Raw genomic sequence first — 19210 nt, 5'->3', positions numbered from 1 at the left:
AGAGATACCACAACAAATAATATTAAATTAAAAGCGCCTCCCAGTACAGGATAAGCCATACCGATGCACGCTTCTCTCCTTTTTTGACACCCTAAGAGATACCAGAAAATGTTGGTTTTCAAAAATTTGCATTAAACACCCTAAAAGATACCAAATCACGAATTTTTACCCCTAAGAGATACAACGAGCATCCCCGGTACTTTTTTCCCAGAGTCCCCCATCCCCGGGTAAACTTCTAAACATCACGATTAGCTACGGTTTTTCTTACGGCTTTTTCATTGACCCAAATCTTATTTGGGAAAAATAAGATTATAAAGCTATTTAAAGAACGTTTCTATCGTAATTTTTAGCATGAATGTTACAGTAATCAAACTTCTAAACGTAAAGTGGAACCTCGGTCACGCAATCACCAAAGATCTCGTTTTTAGCTCACATACCGACAATCCCAAAACCTTTCTAATGGAGCTTAAATTTACCAAACCACACTGAACTTTCAAACAACGGCACCAACAATTATTTCTTTCGTTTTCAGGGTACATTTTATGGCAATCTTTACGAAAATCCTTAGTCCTCCGTTGATTCGGGAAGCGTGATTTTCTAATGTATTTCAGCCAAATTCAACAGTTTTCTATGCAGTCAGAATTAATTTCCCCAAATCAATCTTTGGCCGTTTTCTTGGAAATAAAATAATATTTTCGAAAACCAACTACCCAGTGATTCATATCTAATAATGGCCTATATCTAACTTCAAAAGAAGTGCGAATTTGATTTTTTGACCCTTGCCACCATTTGTTCGATTCTTGTGGACATTGCCTCTTAACTCATTAGCCATTTGTTTCCCTTAATGTATTTGCCATGAGATTAACATAAACACTACTGGAGAAAATAGCTGTGTTTTTGTACTCAAGATTTGGGCAAGCAAGCAAATATATCAATCAAATACACAAATCGGATAGAGTGACTCTAGTTTGGCGCCGGTGTCACAGTGATATGTGTACCCCCGAGATATGTGTACCCCCGCACACATAATACTAGTGATATATGTATTCCCCCCAAGATGGTGACTAGTGATATGTGTATCCCCCAGTCCCCTCCCCCATTACTAAACAGAAATCAGATCGAAGGCTATTCAATACTGCCTTTAGCAAATTAAATACAACTTATCTTTGTACGTGGCAGCGAATTTTTCAAAACAATATATCAAACATCACGTGTTTTTTTTTTGTTTTTTTTGGCAAAAAGTACCTGAATATATGTTACCGTAATATTGTTTTTGAAGCAAGTAGAATATAAACTTAAATTTTTTTTGGGAGAAATATTTTGATGTATTTAAAAATATATGCGATCGTTTACGAAGTATTAAAAATGCTAAGAGGCTAAAAATAACAAATAAACAACAAGAAAAAAACAGATGGAAGATACGTTGCTTAACAATTGATGAAATCAAGAGTCAGTTTAAGAACATAGAAAAGGAACTTAATGATATACTGTCACTGAAACAACCAAGCTGGCGTTATGAGGTGTTTATGACAGGCAAGAGTGTGAGTGCTTTTGGTATGCAAAGACTGGACCTAAGGATGAGCACAAATCTTAGGATGTCTTATGAGAAGAAAGTTGACACTATTTTGACATTTTTAAAGGAAAGTTTTGATCAACAGGGATCAAATTGCATCTTAGATGTGCTCCCTTTACTTTTGCTTTTCGAACAGCAGTGCTTGGATTCCAAGCCTCAGTGTTTTGTGTATCCCCACGGGGGGATACATATATCACTAGTGTTATGTGTGCGGGGGTACGCATATCTCGGGGGTACACATATCGCTGCGACACCGGTTTCATTAACAAGTTTCACATATGTAGCACTCTAGCTCGTTGTGGTATCCGGTCTTTTCGCTACCTTGCACTTTCGCTACTTACCTAAAAGGTCGATTCGCTACTTAATAGAAGTCGATTCGCTACTAATAGAAGTCGATTCGCTACCTTATCTCAAAATATTAAATATCACAATATCAGGAATATATATTAAATATATATTAATTTTGAGTCTATATCGATAAGTTTATAACGTGTTTTACGGCATCGAAACTCATAAATTTTCTGGTCAAATGTCGATCGAGAAATCTAAACCTAGCGAAGAGAGGATATTTACATCTCATTTACGTGCGAGTTAACGACGACTAATAGAATCTTGCGTTCAATGAAGAACCTTTCTGACAAATAAAAAGATTTAGTTACAAAGAAGAAATCTAGTCGAGTTTTTCAGAGTTATTTCCCGGCCCGGGAGTTATTTTGGCTTGCTTCGTAGCAAAGTAGCGATTGGACTCTCGGCGTTGTGTGACAACAAACAAATCGAAAGCTATGAGAAACGAAGGCTTGTTTTTATCCCCGCTTTTGTTCGATGACTAAAAGTATGACTTTAGAATAAAAGGGTTTATGTCAAGGAAGAATTTTATCTAAAAGACAAGCAATCTAGTGGAGTTTTTTAATAGTTATTTTTAGCTTCGTAGTAAAGTAGCGAACGGACTCTCGGCGTTGTGTTACAACAAACAAATCGAAAGCTATGAGAAAAGAAGGCTTATTTTTATCCCCGCTTTTGCTCGATGACTAAAAGTATGACTTTAAAATAAAAGGGTTTATGTCAAGGAAGAATTTTATCTACAAGACAAGCAATCTAGTGGAGCATTTTTAGAGTTTTGTTAGCTTCGTCGTAAAGTAGCGAACGGACTCTCGGCGTGATGCGTTGTGTGGCATTTAACAAACAAATCGGACTCGGTATTGTGTAAATTATTTTAGAGCTAGGTAAATTTATCACGAAATAAATATCAACTACCACTCACCCAAAAAATCTAATGAGTGTAGTTTATTTACTGAAAAATCTCAGATTAGAACTCTGATAAGTATTCGCCACGCACGTCACTTTTTGTTGTTACACAACGCCTCACGCCAGGAGTCCATTCACTACTTTACTACGAAGCTAAAAATAACTATAAAAAAACTCCACTAGATTGCTTGCTTCGTAGCTAAAATTCTTCCTTGACATAAACCCTTTTATTTTAAAGTCATACTTTTAGTCATCGAGCAAAAGCGGGGATAAAAATAAGCCTTCGTTTCTCATAGCTTTCGATTTGTTTGTTGTAACACAACGCCGTAGTAAGTCCGTTCGCTACTTTACAACGAAGCTAAAATAACTCCACTAGATTGCTTGTTTCGTATCTGAAACTCTTCCTTGACATAAATATCCTTCAAAAAATTTCCTAAGAAAAGAGCGAAAGCAAGAAACCTGTTTGATATAACAGATTACAAGACGGATATTCGGCCGATTTCTCCATTACGCCAAATACGCTTTGAAATTTCTTTCTTTAAAAATACATTCAAATAATAACAAATTACTTAAAATTGCTGATAATATAAACGATCCTAAATGTCATAGAGAAGGTTTACAGGCATCTTGAGATAAAGTAGCGATTGTGCTACCTCGAGGTAGCGAATCGACTTCTATTAAGTAGCGAATCGACTTCTATTAGTAGCGAATGTGCAGTAGCGAAAGTGCAAGGTAGCGAAAAGACCGTAATTCGTTGTGGTATCCGGTCTTTTCGTTTGCGTCTTAAATTTTTAACTCCTTCGCGATGTTTCCCCTACTTAATTTGCCGTGGGTTGAACATAAAATATATTATAAAGTGCATGCATATACTTTTTTTCATAAGACGGGTTTTATGTTCATCATGAACTGCTTTTTCTAATGTATGTGTATAAATGTGTTAATTGTGTTATGTATCGCTCCTTTAATTCTCGAATTATCTGTTTTCTCTTTATTCTTTTGTGATGTTTCTCTATTTTTATTCATTTGACAGGTATTTTAAAGCTTCTTGGATATAAAAAAAAGTTTTTGCATAGAAAGATTTGGGCAAACAAGCAAATATTTCTTACGTAAATCGGATAGTTTGCCGGTTTCATTGACGAGTTTCACATGTATCACGTCACACAACCTCTATTCGTTCGCGTCTTCTTTTACATACTTAATTTAACTCGCGATGTTCCCTCCCCTACTTTATTTGTTTGAAAGGTAATTTAAAGCATCTTGAATATAAAAAAGTTTTTGAAGAAGATTCCAAAAATCAATAAATAACTCGTTACCAAATAGAAGGTTTACCGGTTTCATTGACGAGACGGTAACAACACACACGCTAATTGTCATACACGCTTGTCACACAACAGTAATCATTCGCTTCTAAAGTTTTGGACTTCTTCATGATATTCCTTCACTTTATTCACTAGGAGATTCATATGAATGAAGGAGAAAACGTTTTTTCTTGGCTAAAGACTTTACGTTGGAAGTGGCTATGGGGGCTAACTTATTGACTTCGTAAGCGATACTAACACATATCACACACGTACGATCACACATGATTGGTTCACTCAGCAGTTGGATAAATTCACTTCTTCTGTGATATTTATGTAAAATTTCCGAAAGAAAACACTAAAAATCTATAAAATATTTCATAACTGTATTGGATCAAATGTATATGTATGTGGATCCAAAGTCGGTATATAGGTGGATCGAAAGTGTAAATAGGTGCTTCGAAAAAACCTGGACCTGGTTCGAAAAGACCTGGATCGAAAAGACTTTGGTTCGAAAAGACCGGTATTCTTCATATCTTAATTCAGACAACGCTCAAATTAAGAAATATTTTACCATTCGACTTTTTACTTCATGTAGAATGACTACTAAAAGTCATTACTAAAAGGGTACTTTATAATTAAGAGAATGTCAAAAAATATTAAAATATTATTAAAACAAATAATAATCAAAAATATGATCATTAAAATATTAATACTAAACGTTCACTATATTTTTTTACAAAAAAACATTTTATGACCAAATCACTCTCCATATTAAGCCTAGGGGCTCTTCTGTGACCAGTACATGAATATAGAAACTCCTCAATTATATTATTTTCTTTTTTGTGATGGATCTTTTAACTATAAAAATGTGAGAATTTTTTTACCTGAATTCTGGCAATATTTCTTTCATGACATATAGCATATTATGTAGATGTCCATTTTTCAAACTCATTTCTTGATCATGATTGATAGCTCCTATACCTTTTTTCTTTGAAATGCCTCCTCCAGTAATTGTTGCTGGACACACACTGTGGGTTGCAATTATAAGGGAGAGGTTTAAATTAAATTTTGTTTGTGTTTTCGTTTTTGTTTTTCTCTAAATATGACAGAGGGGATGCTTAAAAGTAATAATGTTTTGTTACCTGCCAGCTGCATGCTGCAACCAAGTACTGGTCCACTATGTACTGTTGAAGTTGACAACTTTCTGACTAGAACCATGTGTAACAATCATATTCATAAGACTTTTCTGCAAAAGGAGATAAAGAACCATTGAAACAGTACTAAGAGAATATGTTAGGAGCAATATTACTGTATTATTATACTGATGAATGCAGGGGCTGGTCAGAAAAGAATCCAGCATTATTCCATCATCATGCATTTTCAATTCCATTTTCTAAAAATAATTGTATTTTCGCAATTGAAAAAGTCAATGTACTTTAAGTAGAGTGTATGCCGTACCTTTAATTTTAACATAATCTGTTTTCTAAATTCTTAAATAAATTTAGAGATACTTATCAAAAATATTGGAGTACTTTGGAGTACTTTCAGGTTCAGTACATATCCTACAGCTGGCTACTTTCATTTGCCAAATTAGTCAAACATGTCTTCATCAAATAATAAAGCAACATCACTAGAACGAGATGCACCAAATCCAGTTGAAACCTAAGAAAACAATAATAAGCACGCAAACCACTTTGGGATAGCCCTGGACCCTCCTCTGGGGACTAATTCTAGTTTAATTCTACATATAGTGAATAGTTGAATGGTGAAATATTACTTCATTTAATTCAATTCAATTCAATTTTATTCACACACTTTATATAGAGTTGAATAACAAAGCATAATTGTTTATATGTTTGTATACTATAATAGATATCAAATATAAACAGTTACCACAGTAAGTGTGCAGTGATATATGGTTTAAGTAGCATAAACTTTCAAGTAAACCATCACTACATACAGAAAATATTAATTAATCATGGCAAGATTTTGGTGCAAAACTAGCACAAGCATTTTATATTAGCTATAAGTATGTATACATTTTGAAAATTTAGTTAATATATAATTATTACTATTGGGCACTCAACAGATGTGATTTTAATGAACTTCTAAAACTTTGAATGAATTGATATTCTTAATAATTAAAGGGATTTTGGTACAGTATATATAAAAGTAATTAAACTGACCTTATCAAACTCATTAATAATTCATGAGACAACACAACAGAAATCACGACTGTGAAGAGTGTTGTAAATCTGATACAAAACTGTGTTCATTTGCATAAACTTTAAGTTGGATTTTCTTGGCCAAATTCACTTTAATTTTGAAAATTTTAGTGAAACACAAAGGAACTAACCTAGACGTTTGATAAGCTAAGTCATATACAGTATTCGTGGCCGTGTTGTGTCAGATATACAGTCACTCAGCTATGCCTCATGCATGGTTGTATATCTGATACAACACGGCCACTCATACTGTATATATTACATAATTTGTCCTAGTATATCGATGGTGTGTAATAATTGAAGCATGTCTAGTATTGTAGGAATGCACAGCAGAGATTGGTTTTAGAACTGACCAGAAGACCTTTGGGACTTTCTGATTTATTATGAATAATTAGAAACCTATTTTGAATTTCAGCAGATTATTGAAATTCAAAATATGTAGTAAGTTATAGAATGGTGTTGCACAATCATATTTACTTGCAAAAAATAAAGCTCTTAATACATTTATTATGCAGATTATAGACGTTAGTTGGATGACAATTAATAATATATATAATATATGTATTACCCCATCCAATGAGAGCACCATATGTAAGATATGGGTAAATGGGGGCATTATAAGTAGAATGATGTCCTTTAATGTTTTTAGGTTGACAAAATTAAATGCCTTAACTTCCTAATAATACCAATATTTTTTGCTATTTTGTTAGTAACATGTTTAATATTCTGAGTCAATTTGATTAGGTTCTCATCAACCTAAACCTATAGTATTTTATAAACTCTTTCTGTTCAATATCTTTGATTTTAACTGATACATCAGGCCTTTTTTTGTGGGGATGTAATTATCAAAATAGTTGGTTTCTTTAGAGATTAACAGATATTTCATAATTTTACAGTAATTCGTAACATGCTCCAATTCCTCATTAACTACCTTTTCAACTTCCCTTGATGTTAAGTGTCAGAACAGAAAATAATTATTAGTGTTATCAGCAAACATACAGAAACTAAGCTTTTCAGAAACATTAGGTAGATCATTTATGTTCAATCAGAAACAAAAGAGGTCTAGCTATATGACTAGATTCAGAATTGCCAATTTTATAAACTGTCAACAATTACTTAAATAACTTTTAACCAATCAAGCTGCCTGTGTCAGCCCTCTAATTTCATAAGCATACAATTTTTGTAGCAAAATGCCATGATTTACTGTGTCGAAGGCTTTCATAAACTCTAAAAATATACAACAAGTGACTTTTTTGTTGCCAACAGCTTGCTTCATCATATCAAGGCTTTCTAATATCCCGGGGGGGGGGGGGGGGGGTACTCCCCTATATTTGCTATAAGGGTATGTGCAGCCTTATAGGGTATGGTTTTTTGGCTTTTGGGTCTGGGGTAGGGTATCATTTTTTGACATTTTGTCTGGGATAGGGTGTCATTTTAGTCTGGGATAGTGTTAACGATTTGGTCGTTTTTGTCTGGCAAATAGGCTATGCTTTCTGCCGACACAAAAAAACGTAAAACCGTATTTTCCGTCTTTTAGTCTTGGATAGGGTGTACAATTCTTAGTTTTAGTCTGGGGTAGGGTATGTAAAATCAGGGTTTTGAGGTCCTGGTGGCACACCCCTATCCAAGGGTCTAATATATAGCATATTCCGTAGAATGCTTTTTCCTGAATCCAAACTGATAATCAAAAAAAAGTCAATTGTTTTTGTCAAGATGATGACTGATGATTTTTTTAAATATTGTCTTTCAAGTATTTTATCAAATGATGATATGTAGCTATTGATCTATAATTGCTTGGATTAGTAACATCACCAGATTTAAATATAGTAGTGACTTGGGAAATCTTGAAATCAAGCTTGGAAATAAGAAGATTTATTGCTGTCCCAGTTATTAAATCGTGTTTTTCCATCATCTAGTGTTAAATTAAAGGTGATAAGACTGCACTTCCTAATGCTGTAGATTTGGGTAGTAAACTGGGTAGTATTTTCATCATTACATTGTGGAATAGATCTTTCCAATTCAGGTCCAATATTGGTAAAAAATTGTATTAAATTCCTCTGCAATATCACAGTTTGCTCATTATGTATTAGCTTTGAAGGCCGAATTTGCCCTTTTGTTTTTCTGTTAACCAGTCTACAATGTTTTAATGTACATGCTCTTTAAGTTATGAAGGTTTAATACTACCATAATGTTACTGACTGTGATGTCATCCCAGGCTTTATTAAATTTTACAAACTGTGACCAGTGGGGAAAAGAAGTTGCAATCAGAATTCAAGGGAAACACCTGCACTACAGAGTAACCTAAGGGTTTAAAGAAATGCTTCGGGGAAAAAACATCAAAAACATCAAATTCATGGTCATCAAATATGACTTTTTTGGACGTTTCTGAATTAAAAGCATGTGAGTAAGAGTTAGTAATAAGGATTTATGAAACTTTCAATCTGTGTGATGAAGTCAAAATGTGTACAATATGAATTCATTATGTAACCCCAGGGGATGTACCCGGGGGTAACATGACGGGGAGGTCCGACATATTTTTTTGGGTAGACAATTTTCGTTCCCGGTATTTTTTGGCGTTAAGAATAAATCAGTTTTGGGATATTTCTTTGAGCTCGTACTCTAACGATTAGCTAACAGCCAATGAAGACAGTGTTATTAAGTATACGCTACACAATAAAAAAAATAATACAGTAATTGGTGTATTTGAGTAAAGACTATCATAAAATCAAATACGACGGGGATATTTTTATGAATTTTTATACATCCCTTTAATAATCATAATTAAAAGAGAAAGTCGTGATCTAGAAGAATCGCTAGTGAAACTCTTGACTGCATTTAATTATTGAACGTCATTTTCGAAGTATGCGGCTGAAGACAACTTTAAACTTTAATACAAATTAAAAGCCATATGTCTGGCAAATTAGGTTTTGCAAGTTAAATAATTTGGTGAATATTAGGCTATTTGCGTCTTTTAGGTTAAAACTTAAGCTTATCACAAACCTTTCTTTTGGTTTAGTAATTAAGCTTACCTTTTAAAATAACACTTACACGTGGGAGTGTTTTTCTTTAATATTTCTTCTCCGAGTACGCCATTTCGTTCCAGGCTCGTATTCCCCAATCTCCATCACAAAAAAGTCAATTGGTTGAAATAATCTTTGTAGAATAGTTACCAAAGCACGAGATATGCATCCCAGAGAAAGATTTGATTGAACAGCAGCTCCTGTGCGTACTCGATTTGCTTGCACGGATTTCTGTGTACGTGACTTTTATTACCTATTTACCAGACTTCGCACGGTGGTTGCTAGGGAAATGTTCTGCTCATGCGCAGTGCGATTTGTTTTCATTCCTAATCTGGGGGACAAATCTGGGGGACAAAACAAAATAATTCAAGTCTCCTCAGAATTAAAACTTATTGTTTTGTTACCCAGATTGAGCTGCACTTCAAAGTGCCACAAGGGGTCTATAGAAAATCTCATGATCTCGAGTTCAATTGAAATTTATAGGTTAAAAGTGATGTTCTGAAAGTTTTCAAAATCGGACGAGCCTTAATAATGTTGATAGGAGAATCCAATTTCAGAACTTTCGAAACATCACGAGTATCTACAAATTCAGAATTGTACGAGAATGTTATGCGATTTTTTGTTTATAATACACTCAACAAAATTGAGCAACTTATTAAATCGAGACAATTGAGTCCAATTTTGAATCAGAATCTAGGAGCGGAATAAATTACAGTCTTTTTTAAGGGTCTTGATCATCATGTACTCTAGGGAATCGTTAGCATGCGTTTTCTTTGTTAACTGAATACAATGAGCGATTTCGTTAACGTCATATGAGGGCACTGCTTAACAGCGAAACACCGGAACGAAACATCGGAACGAAACACCGGAACGAAACAGAGACAAATTCGTGATATTACAAATATCATGCAATAAAAAAACAAAAGAAAACAAAATACACGATAGTACAATGATATAAAAGCGATAAAACTTAGCTTTATGCCCGTGCTTTATGATCTGTGATCCGTATCGATCGTTTATTACCTTTTATAAACAATGTCGTTTCGCTGTCTATCAATGCAATTCTTTCTCGAATTTGAAGGATTCTAATGGATCTTTTAATAAAACAAGCATTAGTCTTAACTGCTTCTGTCTCTAGTATCTACACCAAAAAAATTGTGAAAAAAAGCTGAAGCCCTCGGGCGACGCCATGTTTATTTAAACAAAAGCACAGGAAGCCTCAAAGGAAACCCAACAATTTCGGGGCCTAAAAAGGCACATCTCTAATCCCTAAAAAATCCGAAAAGTTTTGTACATGATCCTTTTTAGACAATGAAACTCGGATCTCCAAGCCCAAAATTAGCTAAAATGTGATCCCTGAGCCCCAAAATAACGCCGATCATTGAGCGTATATACTTCGTTTTACTTACTAATCTGATACAGTACTACAATAAGCATTTTTTCATTAGCATTGTACAGAGTCGCTATAGGTAATGATAACTTGCGAAAACAACCTTAAGCTTTCCATCTTCTTGTCTATCATTATTTAAAACACTAATAATCACCACCTGCAGTTTAGGAAACGATATTTTATGACAGATTCCTTTATCAAAATGTTGGGTCTCCTTTGTCAAGAGCTGGGCTTCCTGTGCTTTTGTATATATAAACATGGCGTCGCCCGAGGGCTTTAGCTTTTTTTCACACTTTTTTTGGTGTAAATACTAGAGACAGAAGCAGTTAAGACTAATGCTTGTTTTATTAAAAGATCCATTGGAATCCTTCAAATTCAAGAAAGAATTGCATTGATAGACAGCGAAACGACATTTTTTATAAAAGGTAATAACGATCGATACGGATCACAGATCATATATAAAGCACGGGCATGAAGGTAAGCTTTATCGCTTTTGTATCATTGTACTATCGTGTATTTTGATTTCTTTAATTTTTTTATTGCAAGATATTTGTAATATCAAGAATTTGTCTCTGTTTCGTTCCGGTGTTTCGCTCCGGTGTTTCGTTTCGGTGTTTCGCTGTTTAGCAGTGCCCCACTTACACACACTTACACAAATTTTGACACATTTACACACACTTACACGCATTTACAAACAATTACACACACTTACACGCATTTACACACACTTACACACACTTACACACACTTACACACACTTACACACACTTACACACACTTACACACACCTACACACACTTACACACACTTACCCACATTTACACACACGTGCACACACGGGCATACACGGGCACACACTTACACACACCTTTACACACACTTACACACACTTATATACACACTTACACACATTTACACGCATTTACAAACACTTACACACAGTTACATACACTTACAAACACCTACACACACATTACACATATTTACACACACTTACACACACTCATACACACACTTCCACATATTTACACACACCTTTACATACACTTACACACATGTACACACACTTGCACACTTTTACACACACTTACACACAACACACACTTACACATATTTACACACACTTACATACATTTACACACACTTGCACACACGTGCACACACTTACACACTTTTACACACAATTACACACACTTATACACACACTTACAAACGTTTACACGCATTTACACACTCTTACACAGAGTTACATACACCTCTACACACACTAACGCACTCTCACACACACTTGCACATATTTACACACACCTTTACACACGTTTACACACATGTACACACACTTGCACACTTTTACACACACTTAAACAAACACACACACTTACACACATTTACGCACGCTTACACACACCACACACCCACTTGCACACTATTACACACACTTACACAAACTTGCACACATTTACACACACTTACACGCACTTATACACACCTACACACACCTGCACACACTTACACACACCTTTACACACACTTAAACACACTTACACACTTTCACAAACAGTTACACACACCTTTACAAACACTTACACACACTTACACACACTTGCACACACTTACTCACACCTTTACCCACACTTACACACAATTACACACACTCACAAACAGTTACACAAACCTTTACTAACACTTACACACACTTACATTTACTTACACACACATACACACATTTACACACAATTATACACACACTTACACACACCTACACACATACTTACACATATTTACACACACTTACACACAATTACACACACACTTGCACACATTTACAAACACTTACACACTTACTTACACTCTTTTACACACATACACACTTTTAAACACTTACACAAACTTACACACACTCACGTACACTTAAACACACTTACACACGCATACATACACTTACACACACTTACACACACTTAAACACACTTAGACACACCTGCACACAGCTTTACACACACTTGCACACACTTACAAACACTCACACACAGTTACCCAAACCCTTGCACACACTTACACCTACACACATTTGCGTTCACCATCACAAACTTACACACACCTTTACACGCACCTACACACACTTACACACAATCACACACAGTTACAAACACTTTCACACACTTACTCACAATTATACACACTTATGCACACAATTACACACACCTACACACACAATTACACACATTTACACACACTTACACACCATCACACACACTCTTGCATACATTTACACATACCTTTACAAACACTTACACACATGTACACACACTTCCACACTATTTCAGACACTTACACACACACACACACTTACACACATTTACACATACTTACACACTTACTTACACACATTTAAACACACTTACACACACTTGCACACATTTACACACTTTTACACACACTTACACTCGCCTGCACACACTTACTCACACCTTTACATAACCTTACACACACTTGCACACAGTCACACACAGTTACACACATTAACACACTTACTTAAAACACATTTACACACATTAACACACACTTCACACATTTACACACACTTACACACTTACTTACACACACACTTACACACATTTACATACATTTACACAAACCTTTATCCACACTTACACACACTTACACACACTCACAAACAGTTACACAAACCTTTACAAACACTTACACACACTTAGACACACTTGCATATACTTTCACAAACCTCCAAACGCTTACACACACCTTTACACACACTTACACTCTTTTACACATACTTACACACTTTTACACACACTTACACACACATATACACTCACTTGCACACTATTACACACACTTACACACACTTACACACACTTGCACACACTTACACACACTTACCCGCACTTATACACACCTACACACACCTGCACACACTTACACAAACCTTTACACACACTTACACAGACTTACACACTTTCACAAACAGTTACACACACCTTTACAAACACCTACACACACTTACAGACAATTGCAGATACTTACCCAAACCTTTACACACCCTTGCACACACTTACACACACTCACACACAGTTACACAAACCTTTACACACACTTACATACACTTACACACTTTCACAAACAGTTACACACACCTTTACAAACACTTACACACACTTACACACACTTGCACACATTTAATCACATCTTTACACAACCTTACACACGCTTACATACGCACACACACAGTTACACACATTAACACACTTACTTACACACATTTACACAAACAAACACACACTTACACACATTTACACACATTTTAACACACCCACATACACACTTACACACATTTACACACACTTACACAAACCTTTACCCACACTCACAAACAGTTACACAAACCTTTACAAACACCTACACACACTTAGACACACTTGCATATACTTACTCACACCTTTACACACCCTTGCACACACTTACACACACTCACACACAGTTACACAAACCTTTACACACACTTACATACACTTACACACTTTCACAAACAGTTACACACACCTTTACAAACACTTACACACAATTACACACACTCACAAACAGTTACACAAACCTTTACAAACACTTACACACACTTACACACACTTGCACATACTTACACAAACCTGTAAACACTTACACACACCTTTACACACACTTACACACTTTTACACACACTTACACACACATATACACTCACTTGCTCACTATTACACAGACTTACACACACTTACACACACTTGCACACAATTACACACATCTTTACACGCACTTATACACACCTACACACACCTGCACACACTTACACACACCTTTACACGCACCTACACACACTTACACACTTTCACAAACAGTTACAAACACTTTCACACACTTACTCACAATTATACACACTTATGCACACAATTACACACACCAACACACACAATTACACACATTTACACACACTTACACACCATCACACACACTCTTGCATACATTTACACATACCTTTACAAACACTTACACACATGTACACACACTTCCACACTATTACAGACACTTACACACACACACACTTACACACATTTACACATACTTACACACTTACTTACACACATTTAAACACACTTACACACACTTGCACACATTTACACACTTTTACACACACTTACACTCGCCTGCACACACATACTCACACCTTTACACAACCTTACAATCACTTGCACACAGTCACACACAGTTACACACATTAACACACTTACTTAAAACACATTTACACACATTAACACACACTTCACACATTTACACACACTTACACACTTACTTACACACACACTTACACACATTTACATACACTTACACAAACCTTTATCCACACTTACACACACTTACACACACTCACAAACAGTTACACAAACCTTTACAAACACTTACACACACTTAGACACACTTGCATATACTTTCACAAACCTCCAAACGCTTACACACACCTTTACACACACTTACACTCTTTTACACATACTTACACACTTTTACACACACTTACACACACATATACACTCACTTGCACACTATTACACACCCTTACACACACTTACACACACTTGCACACACTTACACACACTTACCCGCACTTATACACACCTACACACACCTGCACACACTTAAACAAACCTTTACACACACTTACACAGACTTACACACTTTCACAAACAGTTACACACACCTTTACAAACACCTACACACACTTACACACAATTGCAGATACTTACTCACACCTTTACACACCCTTGCACACACTTACACACACTCACACACAGTTACACAAACCTTTACACACACTTACATACACTTACATACTTTCACAAACAGTTACACACACCTTTACAAACACTTACACACTTTTACACACACTTACACACACATATACACTCACTTGCACACTATTACATACACTTACATACACTTACACACCCTTGCACACATTTACACACACTTACCCGCACTTATACACACCTACACACACCTGCACACACTTACACAAACCTTTACACACACTTAAACACACTTGCACACTTTCACAAACAGTTACACACACCCTTACAAACACCAACACACACTCACACACAGTTACACAAACCTTCACACACACTTACACACACTTTCACAAACAGTTACACAAACCTTTAAAAACACTTACACACACTTACACAAACTTGCAAACATTTACACACACTTACACGCACTTATACAAACCTACACACACCTGCACACACTTACACACACCTTTACACACACTTAAACACACTTACACACTTTCACAAACAGTTACACACACCTTTACAAACACTTACACACACTTACACACACTTGCACACACTTACTCACACCTTTACCCACACTTACACACAATTACACACACTCACAAACAGTTACACAAACCTTTACTAACACTTACACACACTTACATTTACTTACACACACATACACACATTTACACACAATTATACACACACTTACACACACCTACACACATACTTACACATATTTACACACACTTACACACAATTACACACACACTTGCACACATTTACAAACACTTACACACTTACTTACACACTTTTACACACATACACACTTTTACACACTTACACAAACTTACACACACTCACGTACACTTAAACACACTTACACACGCATACATACACTTACACACACTTACACACACTTAAACACACTTAGACACACCTGCACACAGCTTTACACACACTTGCACACACTTACAAACACTCACACACAGTTACACAAACCCTTGCACACACTTACACCTACACACATTTGCGTTCACCATCACACACTTACACACACCTTTACACGCACCTACACACACTTACACACAATCACACACAGTTACAAACACTTTCACACACTTACTCACAATTATACACACTTATGCACACAATTACACACACCTACACACACAATTACACACATTTACACACACTTACACACCATCACACACACTCTTGCATACATTTACACATACCTTTACAAACACTTACACACATGTACACACACTTCCACACTATTTCAGACACTTACACACACACACACACTTACACACATTTACACATACTTACACTACTTACTTACACACATTTAAACACACTTACACACACTTGCACACATTTACACACTTTTACACACACTTACACTCGCCTGCACACACTTACTCACACCTTTACACAACCTTACACACACTTGCACACAGTCACACACAGTTACACACATTAACACACTTACTTAAAACACATTTACACACATTAACACACACTTCACACATTTACACACACTTACACACTTACTTACACACACACTTACACACATTTACATACATTTACACAAACCTTTATCCACACTTACACACACTTACACACACTCACAAACAGTTACACAAACCTTTACAAACACTTACACACACTTAGACACACTTGCATATACTTTCACAAACCTCCAAACGCTTACACACACCTTTACACACACTTACACTCTTTTACACATACTTACACACTTTTACACACACTTACACACACATATACACTCACTTGCACACTATTACACACACTTACACACACTTACACACACTTGCACACACTTACACACACTTACCCGCACTTATACACACCTACACACACCTGCACACACTTACACAAACCTTTACACACACTTACACAGACTTACACACTTTCACAAACAGTTACACACACCTTTACAAACACCTACACACACTTACAGACAATTGCAGATACTTACCCAAACCTTTACACACCCTTGCACACACTTACACACACTCACACACAGTTACACAAACCTTTACACACACTTACATACACTTACACACTTTCACAAATAGTTACACACACCTTTACAAACACTTACACACACTTACACACACTTGCACACATTTAATCACATCTTTACACAACCTTACACACGCTTACATACGCTCACACACAGTTACACACATTAACACACTTACTTACACACATTTACACAAACAAACACACACTTACACACATTTACACACATTTTAACACACCCACATACACACTTACACACATTTACACACACTTACACAAACCTTTACCCACACTCACAAACAGTTACACAAACCTTTACAAACACCTACACACACTTAGACACACTTGCATATACTTACTCACACCTTTACACACCCTTGCACACACTTACACACACTCACACACAGTTACACAAACCTTTACACACACTTACATACACTTACACACTTTCACAAACAGTTACACACACCTTTACAAACACTTACACACAATTACACACACTCACAAACAGTTACACAAACCTTTACAAACACTTACACACACTTACACACACTTGCACATACTTACACAAACCTGTAAACACTTACACACACCTTTACACACACTTACACACATTTACACACACTTACACACACATATACACTCACTTGCTCACTATTACACAGACTTACACACACTTACACACACTTGCACACAATTACACACATCTTTACACGCACTTATACACACCTACACACACCTGCACACACTTACACACACCTTTACACGCACCTACACACACTTACACACTTTCACAAACAGTTACAAACACTTTCACACACTTACTCACAATTATACACACTTATGCACACAATTACACACACCAACACACACAATTACACACATTTACACACACTTACACACCATCACACACACTCTTGCATACATTTACACATACCTTTACAAACACTTACACACATGTACACACACTTCCACACTATTACAGACACTTACACACACACACACTTACACACATTTACACGTACTTACACACTTACTTACACACATTTAAACACACTTACACACACTTGCACACATTTACACACTTTTACACACACTTACACTCGCCTGCACACACATACTCACACCTTTACACAACCTTACAATCACTTGTACACAGTCACACACAGTTACACACATTAACACACTTACTTAAAACACATTTACACACATTAACACACACTTCACACATTTACACACACTTACACACTTACTTACACACACACTTACACACATTTACATACACTTACACAAACCTTTATCCACACTTACACACACCTTACACACACTCACAAACAGTTACACAAACCTTTACAAACACTTACACACACTTAGACACACTTGCATATACTTTCACAAACCTCCAAACGCTTACACACACCTTTACACACACTTACACTCTTTTACACATACTTACACACTTTTACACACACTTACACACACATATACACTCACTTGCACACTATTACACACCCTTACACACACTTACACACACTTGCACACACTTACACACACTTACACACTTACCCGCACTTA

The 19210-nt window shown here is 35.9% G+C and overlaps 1 protein-coding gene across 3 annotated transcripts in view; it reads right to left on the bottom strand.

Moving 5' to 3' along the window:
* The window catches only part of LOC148911062 (uncharacterized), a 59196-nt gene extending 49604 nt beyond the window's left edge, over positions 1–9592 (bottom strand). For 2 of the 3 annotated variants that reach the window (XM_089030325.1, XM_089030327.1), the window contains exons 1-3: positions 9374–9592; positions 5263–5365; positions 5004–5146 (exon numbers count right to left, since the gene is read on the bottom strand). In XM_089030325.1, the coding sequence (XP_088886451.1) occupies positions 5004–5146; positions 5263–5337 (218 nt within the window). In that variant the 5' untranslated portion in view covers positions 5338–5365; positions 9374–9592. The remainder of the gene's footprint in view (positions 1–5003; positions 5147–5262; positions 5366–9373) is intronic. The other variant, XM_089030326.1, reaches the window with a different exon arrangement.
* Between the last annotated feature and the right edge of the window lie 9618 nt (positions 9593–19210).

Source organism: Actinia tenebrosa, unplaced genomic scaffold (assembly GCF_029948245.1).
Source record: "Actinia tenebrosa isolate PJP-AT-01 unplaced genomic scaffold, QUT_ActTen_1.0 PGA_scaffold15__27_contigs__length_11533743, whole genome shotgun sequence".
NCBI lineage: Eukaryota > Metazoa > Cnidaria > Anthozoa > Actiniaria > Actiniidae > Actinia > Actinia tenebrosa.
This window is presented reverse-complemented; position numbering and strand designations above follow the sequence as displayed.